The sequence below is a fragment of the Musca vetustissima genome, unplaced genomic scaffold, assembly GCF_032173495.1.
Source record: "Musca vetustissima isolate MV318-11 ecotype Yass unplaced genomic scaffold, APGP_CSIRO_Mvet_v1 utg172276, whole genome shotgun sequence".
Classification (NCBI taxonomy): Eukaryota; Metazoa; Arthropoda; class Insecta; order Diptera; family Muscidae; genus Musca; species Musca vetustissima.
Genome location: NW_026872690.1, coordinates 1 through 11,639, shown reverse-complemented (window position 1 = coordinate 11,639; position 11,639 = coordinate 1). Strand labels below are relative to the sequence as shown.

General features: G+C 33.8%; 1 protein-coding gene across 1 annotated transcript; it reads left to right on the top strand.

Moving 5' to 3' along the window:
• Window positions 1-557: 557 nt before the first annotated feature.
• Window positions 558-9,634, top strand: LOC133337745 (potassium channel subfamily K member 1-like; the record flags this gene model as incomplete). Its single annotated transcript, XM_061545953.1, has 4 exons — window positions 558-698; window positions 768-977; window positions 1,054-1,257; window positions 9,346-9,634. Coding segments are annotated over 4 exons (839 nt in total), but the record flags the coding sequence as incomplete, so codon positions are not given.
• Between the last annotated feature and the right edge of the window lie 2,005 nt (window positions 9,635-11,639).

The following is an 11,639-nucleotide window of genomic DNA, read 5'->3' as shown; positions in this document are numbered from 1 at the left end:
GACTTAGCATACTATGGTTCGGAGGCGTCGATATATTTTCGTCCGATTTAATTTAAATGATGCACCAAAGTCCTTAAAATCTTTCGATTAGCACGAAAGTTGGCACAGCGTAATGAATTAGGCGTAGAATCATGCGTGTTATGTTTCGTCAAAATCGGTTCAGATTTAAATATAGCTCACATATATATTTTCGTCCGATTTAAGGTAAATGTTGCACCAGAGTCACTATATATCTTTCGGTTTGCACGAAATTTGGCACAGCGTAATGAATTGCAGAATTACATGTTTATGGATCCAATTTCATTTTAATGGTCCTTTAAAAATGCGACGTCTCTTAGGATTCATCTGTTAAATATACCCAAAGTGGTGAAGGGTATCATATAGTCGGCTCCGTCCGACTTTACTACTTTCCTTACTGGTTATTTATGTATCCAACATATAAGATATTCCAACATCTTATTAAAATTTTATCGTGCAGACCTAATGTCAAATATTTGAATATATATTCTAATGATTTCTTTTATCCTCGATTATTGATTATATTTTGTTTCTTGCAGATGATGATTTGGAGGAATTCCTTAAAGCTGTCATTACGGCCAATGATCGTGGCATATCACCGCTACGCAATGCCACTAATGAAATGAATTGGAGTTTTGGCCAAGCCTTATTTTTCTCCAGTACTGTTATAACAACAATTGGTAAGCTGAAAATTGATCAATAGACTTATACATAATTTTCCAATATAAAAATAACATTTATTCCAATAGGTTATGGTCACGTAACACCCCTCAGTCAAACGGGTAAAATATTTTGCATGATTTATGCGGCAATTGGTATACCGTTGACACTGGTCCTGCTGAGTGCCATGGTTGAGAAATTGTTAATACCGGCTAATTGGCTATTGGGCAAATTAAATTCGAGATTAGGTCATTTGTATCAACCGTTTAATATTCGTGTTATGCACTTGACCATTGTGGGTAAGTTGGAGGTGTTACACTTGGAGGATTTTTGTTATTTTAACTATCTTATCTCTCCGCTCTCCCCTCATTTCAGTGATAATCGTTCTAATTGTATTCTTTGCCATACCAACTGCTGTTTTCAGTTATTTGGAACCAACATGGGGTATACTGGATGCCTTCTATTATTGTTTCATCTCGTTAACGACAATTGGCTTGGGTGATTATATACCCGGTGATGGTGTTTCCATTGATAATCGTTCGTTATATAAAATGTTAATTACCGCCTATTTAGTATTGGGTAAGTATTTGTAATGGGAAAAAATGCAATTATATGAAAATTTTGTGATAAGGAGAGGTAGAAGAATTGTTTGTATGTCAGTGCAAATGAGATCATGGAAGAACAAATTGAAACCGATTTCATTGGACAACTGCAGATTTTTTAATGAAATTTTATACACTATGAACAAGAAAATTCCTTTTTATGTCGATTAATTTAGTAATGACAAATAAATGATACACATACAAATTAAATCAAAACTTAAAAAATGTGTTTGGAGCCAACATGGTGCTATACTAAAATTTTGCAAATTATTGTTAATTTGAAAACTCAGAAGTATATGGGAAATTACAAAATTCTTTTAAAATTCCATTAAAAAAATTTTGAAAATTTTTTTTGCGAGCACATTTATGATTTTTGGTACATAGGTTAAGAAAAATATGCTGATTCGAAATCTGTTCGCGTTCACAAATTCGGATGCTGCGCACAAAAGTTATAGCGGTTTTAAATCTTGTATTTCAAATATATATTAAATGGATTCCTATTCGTTGTAATTCGCGAATTTCTTCACAAATGCTTAAACACCATTGTTTTCTTTGCATACTAGTCAAATCACACTGAAATACGGTTTAATAGTCGCGAAAAACAAATAGAAACATGAAGATATCGGAAAATAAAATAAATTAATTTTTGAAATAAAACTATTTTTTTTTTGAATTTTCGATTTTTTTAGTATGGTTAAGAGGATAGGGTTTTGCCTTAATCTTCTAAAATATACAACGCTTTCTTCTGCAAATTCTTTTAGATGATTGTTAAATATCGGCAGATTCATCTGATAAGAGTTTCGACGTCATTAATGGCTAAATATATTGCATTTACAATACATAAAAATGATCAATATTGAAAAGCTTGCAATTCGCGAATTAATTGAAATCAGTTGATGCGCATGCGATTTTCGTATAAACCGAATCAATGTCTTTCAATAATTATTAATTTTTCAATGTTTAATTTAGCGGTCAAAGTGTGCCACTCGATGCACTTTACTATGCAAAAACCCTAAAAATGGCTAAAAATCGTGCAACGTGCATACGATTTTTATGCGCATCCGATTTTAGTAATCTCCTATGAAAATACGCAAAAGGACACCTATTTTAAAAGGATCGGTTAAGAACCGCGGATGTGCCTCCACAATCAATTTTGGATAAAATACGCATATTATTCGCGTATCGATGTATTTTTGACCCATTTCCACGCAGATTCGCGAATTTGACAATACAAGCATAAATGCATGTAAAATTAATTCGAAGAAAACCGCGATTATTTACGCGAATTTGTCAAAATAAGTTTTTGCAGTTTTTCCCACATTCAAGGTACCTATATCCGCCGTTTTAATGGGCGGAATTGAACATGGATGGGCTCATTAGATCCGGCACGTAAAAAAACTAAAATCACGCGGGGTTCCACGGAATTGGAATGGACTTTCTTAATTTTAGACTAAAAAAATATGTTTTTTATAAAAATTTACGCACTAAATTTTCGTCTTTGGAACCCAATTGCAAAGAAGCTACAGTGAGCACATTCATGAGATATACACTAAACGAAGCAGAATCACGAGTTCTACGATCCTATAATTAGTTTATTCTATTGTCTGGATGCGCATCCTAATTATAAGAAAAATTCAAAAAACACCGAAAATCCGGCTTCAAAATGTCAGCATCCATTTTGGGTGGATGCAGTGATTATATCGAAAAATCATACATTAGAACCATATTGTTCATGGGGTATTCTGCAACTTAGTCACTGATCACATGTGTGTGCGTTGTGTAGTTTAGCCACAAATCGGGAACGAACACAAAAAAACTCGTTGGCTTCAACACATTTTCACCCATTTTTTTACATTACCACCATCACAGCTTCCACGCAACTTATTATTTATTACCAATATTTCAAGATTTTGACAAGAACACTTCATTTTATAGAATTGAATTTAAATTATATGCAATATGTTCATATTTCGCGAGTTATAACCTTGCAAACCTCAACTTCAAGGAATTTAAAAGATTTTTGTAATTTCCCATATACCTATTTTATATGAGTAAATCGACTTTGAACCCTTGCCATCACAAGTATTTTTTATTATGACAAATACTCAAATTTAAAAACACTTCGTCAATGAAATTTTCCCAAAGAAATGCATTTCCCATTGAAATTAAGAAAACAATGGCGGTGTACATGATAACGAAAACATTGTATTATACGTTCAGAAGGTTATAGACCCTGCAGTCAAAATATGAATTGGCATATTTGGAATTCTTTTCAGGTAATGCCCTATTTTATACAGCAAACAAAGTTTGAATCCAATTTTTCGACTTTCATTCGAGAGGATGTCATACCTAGGTATAGCAAGTGAAAGACACGTTAAATTCAGGCCAGGCCGAATTTTTTATAACCTCCACCAAAAGAGGGTGAAATTTCAAATCATAAATGGTGAATGATTTTGAAAGTGTAGTCCAATTTTTTGTTATGATAAATATTGACCTCAAGCTCGATCAGCCATCTATAATTTATTATGATAAACAACTGTTGGGGAATATGTCAATTAAGTGGACCTAAGTCGTCAATGATTTCCAATGTTACCAATGTTGTAAAAAACTTGACACCAGAAATACTAATTTGCAGTCACTGTTTTATGGCATATGTCCCCAAAATGTCTACGAACATACGAAGTTTCCAACCACACTGATAACCAGTAAAGTAAAAATCCGATCCGACATTAAAAATTGAATCGAAATTATACTAAATTAAAAGCATGTAAATTGTACCTAATCGAAAATTTATTAGTTTTTGGTCCAAGTTTGGTTCAAAACGTCAACACTGCTAGCTACAACTTCCGATACAATGAATAAGGCGCAGGATCGTTATATAGGTGATAACTAGAACTCGGATTTTGTAATTTTTTTAATAATTAAGATATCGAAATTCTGATTGGACACATATTCTGCATACATTTTGAATGTTTTTCATAATTCCCCAAAAATCTAACAACTGAACCATAAAGCGCGTAGATACCCAGTAAGGAAAGTTCAAAAGCCGGACGAGGCCGACTATATGATACGTTTCACCATTTGATATATACAAGAGATGATAATGTGTACAATATCCTTTTGAAGAGACATAACATTTTTGGATGATGAATGTGATCTACATAGATATTTAAAAACCAGTAAGGAAAGTTCAAAAGTCGGACGGGACAGACTATATGATACGCTTCACCACATTGGGTACATGCAAGAAATGTTAATATCTACAATATCCTATAGATAGAACAGACATAGAGTCTTTGGAGGACCATTGAGATATATAAATAAATAATTAATATTGGGAGTTTGGTACATCAGCCACATAAAATCGGACGAAACTATATATGGAAGCTATATTTAAAACTGAAGCGATTTTAACAAACTTTCGCAGACATCAGTCTGGACCTAATTCAGTACTCTCTGCAAAAGTTTGTCACAATCGGACAAATATTGGGAGTTTGGACGAAACTATATATGGGAGCAATATCTAAAACTGAACCGATTTTCTCAAAAATTTCAATAGGGTTCGTCTTTGGGCGAAAACTGTGTCAAATTTCATCCAAAAATACATGGACGGACGGACAGGCGGACATGCGTAAATAGACTCAGAAAGTAATTCTATGCATATTATCATGGGTCTATCTCCATTCCTTTTGCCTGTTACAAACATATGGACAAAGACATAATACCCTGTACTACAGTGTGGTAAAGGGTATAAAAATAAAAAATCATACACATAAATCTGAACCGATTTGCACAAAACTTCAGACACATCAAATTGGACTTGATTCAGTATACTGTGCAAAATTTTGTCTCAATCGGAAACATCTTGGGAGTTTGGTGCACCATTTACCTAAAATCGGACGAGCATGTAAATGGGAGCTACATCAAAATCTGGACCGATTTCAACAAAAACTTCAAACTGGACAATTTTCCGTACGTTGTGCAAACTTTTGTCCCAATCGGGCAAATATTTTCAATTGGTGCACCATTTACCTAAAATAGTACACAACTTTATATGGGAGCTATATCTAAATCTGAACCAATTCCAACAAAACTTCACATACATCAATCTGGACATAATTCATTGCTCTGTGTAAAATTTTGTCTCAATCGGACCAATATTGGCAGTATGGTGAACCATTTACATGATATCGGACGAAACTATATATGGGTGCTATATCTAAATCTGGAACGATTTCAACAAAACTTGGCATATATCAATATAAAACTTGCACAGAGTACTGTGCAAAATTTTGCCTCAATCGGGCCAATATTGGCAATATGGTGCTCCATTTACATAATATCCAACGAAATTATATATGGGAGCTATATCTAAATCTAAACCGATTTCAACGAAACTTCGCATACATCAATCTGAACCGAAGTCAGTACTTTGTGCAAAATTTTGTCTCAGACGGATCAATATTGGCAGTTTGGTGCTCCATTTACATAAAATCGGACGAAACTATATGGGAACTATATCTAAATCTGAACCGATTTCAACAGAACTTGGCATATATCAATCTAGACCTATTTCAAAACTCTGTGTCTTTGTCTAAATCGGACCAATATTAGGAGTTTGGTGCACCATTTACATAAAATTGAACGAACCTATATATGGAAACTATATCTAAATCTGAACCGATTTTCTAATGTTTTTTTTTTTTTTTTTATTAATATATTTATTAATGCCTTCTATCTTAATTTGATATTTACATTAATTATGAAAATTATCAAAAATTATTTAATTCATCAGGGTTCACCCAGTGGTTTGCCCTTAAAATATTACTGGATTTCTATGATTCATATATAGTATAATAGTTCTTACAAATTTTAGGTATAATTGGCTAGAGTCATTAAATTAAATCTTGAGGGGCCCTTCTTCTCAATCTTATGAAAGTTTCAGAGCTTGCCATTAAGTTTGCAGCTAAGGGGTTGGGATGTGATTCTATTCTCAGTTTGTAGTTTTGAAGTTGGTGTACTATTTCTTCTTGCACGGTTTTCATGTTCAGTTCCTCGTGTAATCTTTTATTCGTTACGAAGTATGGCGCTCCGGTAATTTTACGCAATGTTTTTGATTGAAACTGTTGCAGTACTTTGATTGTTGTATTGGGAGCAGTTCCCCATAACTGGATACCGTATGTCCAAATGGGCTTTATGATACATTTGTATATAAGTAGTTTGTTTTCGAGACGCAGTTTTGAGTTTGATCCAATTAGAAAATGCATTTTATGAATTTGCAAGTCAAGGGCTTTTCGCTTTGTTTTTATATGTGTGTGCCATTTAAGTTTATTGTCTAGATATAGACCGAGGTATTTAACTTCTTTCTCCTGAGGTAGTGTTATTTGATTCATTTGTACCGGTGGACATATTCCCTGGTTGAGGGTGAATGTTACATGGTTGGACTTTGTTTCATTTGTTTTTATACGCCAACGCTTAAACCATTTACAAAGTATGATCAGATATTTTTGGAGCAAACTGCTGGCCATATCAGGATTTTTGTGCACTGCAAGAACAGCAGTGTCATCCGCGAAAGTTCCAATAACAGCAGTGTCAGATTGCGGAAGATCTGATGTAAACAGAAGGTATAATATTGGACCCATAACACTACCTTGAGGAACACCAGCTCTTATACACTCAAGGTTGCTGTTTTCGTCAATCTCGTGTACATAGAAGAATCTGTTTTGTATGTAAGATTTTATAAACAAGTAGAAATTGATGGGAAGAAGTTGTTTTGCTTTGTACAGTAAACCGTCGTGCCATACTTTATCAAATGCTTGTGATATGTCTAAAAAGGCCGAAGTGCAATATTGCTTTGATTCGTATGCAGCATTTATTGTTTCGACTAGCCTATGAATCTGCTCAATAGTTCCATGACTTTTTCTGAAACCAAATTGGTGTGGTGGAATAAGTTTGTTTGCCTCAATAATAGGTGTTAATCTTTTAAGAAACAGTGATTCTAAAACCTTGGAGAGAATAGGCAATAAACTGATTGGCCGATAAGATTTAACTTGGTCTGCCGGTTTTCCAGGTTTTTGGATCATAGTAATTTGGGCTACTTTCCATTGAGGGGGAATAAAATTGCGTGTTAAACAAGCGTTGAAAATGTACGTGATAAGGTTAATACCATCTTGTGGAAGTTCTTTAAGAACTTTTGGAGTAATTAGGTCATATCCAGGTGCTTTACCAAGTTTTAAGGACTTTATCGCTTCCGAAACTTCATTTTTCGAGAACTTTTTTATGGGTAAGTCGAGTTGGTGTGGCTGATTTAGGTAATTTTTAATATAATCAGGTGTTTCTTCAGAGTTGTTAGGCGTGAAGACTTCAAATAAGTGTTTTGCAAACACTGTTGCTTTTTCCAAGTTACTTTTTGTCCAGCTGTTATCAAATTTCCTAATTGGATAGCTTGTTTTAGGCTGGTTTTTGATATTTCTGGATTAACTTCCACAGGGAATAGTCTGTACTCATGGTTGTACCCAAATTTCGAATATCTCTTTCAGTGTTCCTTTCGTTTATACTTTTTAACATTTTTTGAAGATCAGATGTGGCTTTATTGAGTATTTTTTTGTCTTCTGGCGATTTAGTTTGTTGCCACCTTTTTCTAGCCTTTCTTTTTTCTGACAGCTTCCTTTCTAATGAAATATTAAAATTTGAGGGTTTGTCAAAGCTGCACTTAGGCGTGGAGTTCCATGATGACATTTGGATGACTTGAATTAGATGTTCAACAGCTACTGTAATTTCTTCGTCGGTTTTTAGGGAAAGCTTTTGATTTATAGTATTGCTGATTTGATAACGAAATAGGTGCCAGTTTGTTTTTTTATTGTGCAGTTTACACATTTGGTTTTGGTTTACATGTTGTGAATGTAGCACTAGAGACACTGGAGAGTGATCAGATGACAAGTCATAGCTAGTTACACATGTTTCTGAGTTTTCTGGAATGCCCTTGGAGACACAAAAATCTATGAGGTCTGGAGATTTATTTAGATCAGTGGGCCAGTAAGTAGGCGAATTGGGAGAAATAGTTCTTAAATTTAGGTCTTTTATAGCCCAAAAGAGTTGTCTTCCTTTTGGTGTTGTGAGGCGTGATCCCCAATGGACGTGTTTTGCGTTATAATCTCCGCAAGCTATAAACTTGTTTCCCAGAGTTTTGAAGTAACTAACGTATACATCTTTTTTTACGTTGTGCCTTGGAGGACTATAAAGTGATGAGACTGTAAGAGGCCCATGTATAGTTTGGACAATAATACTTGTCGCTTGTATTTCAGGTGTGCAGTAATGTCTTCCTTGGTGATGTTTTATTGTGTTTTTTATTAATATGCCTGAACCACCACGCGCCTTCCCAGATGGATGCATGACGTGATAGAAGTTATATTTTGGAATGGATAAATGGTTTTTATCAGTAAAATGTGTCTCAGATATAAGAAATATATCTATATTATTAGTTTGTAAGAAATTTGAAACTTCTAAAGTATGTTGTGATAATCCATTTGCATTCCAGAATATAACTTTTAAAATTTCCATTCTTTAGATGTGAGAAAGTTTTTCAGAGATACTCGTAAGAAGGTTTGACATTTGTTTCATTAGTATATTTAAACCACTCAGCATTTCATGTATTTCTGGAAGTTTATTAGTTGTTGTCTGTTGATTTTGTGGTTGTGTTCCGCCAATGTGCCAAACTTTATCCAAATCGAATCATAAATGCGACCTGTACTTTGTTCACAAAAATACACGGACGGACGGACATGCATAAATCGACTCAGAAAGTGATTTTATGCATAGTCTCAAAAGGAACCATGTGTCTTTCTCGTTTCCTTTTGACTGATAGAAACATATGCACAAAGACATAATACCCTGTACAACAGTTGGTGAAGGGTATAATTAGTACTAGCGGGGTGTTTTTGGGTTTCTGTCTTGTGACGACAATGCTCGAAGTTCGGTTGAGCCGAATTGTTATTATTCATTTAATTTCGACATAAAAACGATAAATATTTTATTATTCTTCATGTGTGTTTTTTTCTTCTTTCAGGTCTCATTGCTATGATGCTGGTCTTGACCATATTTTATGATATTCCACAGTTGAATTTGGGTCAACTCTTTACCGAAAGTACACTGGGCGAAACCGAAAAGTTACGATTAGCAGGAAATAACACAACATGCTATTCTGGACCGTCTGGCCTATATATGCCGCAGCGTAACGAAGATACAAGACGTGCCGTTGTACGTATTCGCCCACATGGTGGTGATGATTCACCCAGTCCCGATGAGGTACCATCTTCGTCATCACAGAGCAGAGATTTACGTATGCCATAAGTAAGAGGAAGTTGACGATAACTGAAAGAAGCAGGAGAAAATAAAACACTGTTTTAAGTATTCGGAATACTGGTCTCATTGCACACATACTCTCTCTATAGTCATCATTTTAATATGGGTGTATACTACATACATAAAAAATGTATCGAAGAAAATACCCAAAACATAAAAATACTTTTCAAGAAGATCAAATTTAACAACTAATTGATGCAACAACAAAAATATGGCAACACTCCTCAATTGTTTTGTTTATTATCTCTTCGAGAGTAATGTTTGCCAAATTCGAAATATATAGAAACCATATCCTCGTAAATGACACATATACATACTACGGGCATCAATTCATTACTATTTACTAAGTCGCTTTCCAAGAAGCAAACTCAAATCCTGACAAATTACTAACTAACTAACCACATAGATACTGACTAGATGACATGCTGCATACCTATTACAAATACTAACTACTAATTAAATATACCAGCATACATACCTACCTACCTGCATAAGTAAATTTAAATGTAGAATTTACAAAAGAATAACTAACTTAGCTGTATTAAATATGGGGGGAAACGTCTATCTCCTCCATTCATCCTATTGTCATTGACCATTCTTTGGTAAAAAAATGAAAAAAAACTGTGAACATTAGATTGAGTAGATCGGAAAAGGCCATTAATGTAACGTTCGAATTTGAAAGCTTGAGCATAACAATTATATTGATGTTTTTTTTTTTTTTTTTATAAAAAATAAAACAATTTTTATTTATTTATTATTATCATTTTTTTTTTTTTGAGCTTTTAAACTTTATTTATCGTAGTAATGTACGGAATAAAACAGAATTAAGAACTAATTATAATATGTTTTGTTTGCTTATTATAATTATGTGCTTCGGACAATGACACCCAAAATAGGTCGTCTGATTGATTTCAAGGAATTATTAATTTGAGTTGTGGCGGAAGTGTTGCACACGCCAATATGCAAAAGTACACATTCATACGTACATATGTTAACGTGTGTATGTGTTCTTTATATTGTAAATGTTGGTGAGGCCGTAACTCCCTCACCGTTAGTTCGAAGCTCCGATGAAGACAATATATAAATTCTCTTATTCATTCTTATGTAGATTAAAACAATAATAGATACAATGACAATGAATGTGCTACTATTACTACTTATACTTAACATGTTATTATCCTAAATTGATTATTGTATATTTGTATTATTCGTTGTTGGTTATTTGTGTGTGCTGTCATATTAGTTACTTTATTTGATAGTAGCGTACTTAAATATTTCAGTTTGTTAATTTCTTTTGATGTTACGTTATTAAATTCGTCTACTCGGGAAAAATGATTTATTATTTTTTCTTTGTCCTCGCTGTCCATAGTTCCGGTGACATATTTTATCCCTTTTTCCCAATATGTTAATGAGTCCGTGTTTCTGTCTAAATGTGGGTGTAAGATTATCAATTTTTGTTTTACAAAGGTCCATGCTCCTTTTGACGCTTTCCAATAAGAGATTTAGGTTAGTGTATGTACTGGCCAATTTGCTGTATCTATGTTTTTAGTTGTGTTGATCACATGGATAATTTGTATGTAGTAGTCTATTATGTCTACGTCCTTAATTTTTATGGGGAGGTATCCGTGGTTATCGCTTAAGTCTTGAACGTTCAGCGGTCCTCAGTAGAAGTATAATTGTTAATAGTTTCATCATGTTTTTTGTTCTGGAAATAACAGAAGAATTATTGAAAAGCCTTTTTCCGTTTTATGTGGGATTTATAATATATATGTCCGGTTTTAGTGATTACGTGATTTTCATCTAGTTTCTCAACGTTAACTTTCCGAAACTTTGAGTGATTTTTCCCGCCACGATCATGTTTTATATAAACATCACCGGTACGAAGTTCACAGTCTTCACGATTATCATTAATCTTATCTATTGACTTTTGCTTCGCATTCTGAATTTTCTCTTTTATTTCGGGGTATTTGTTCTGTCCGATTTTCCCGTTGATGAAGT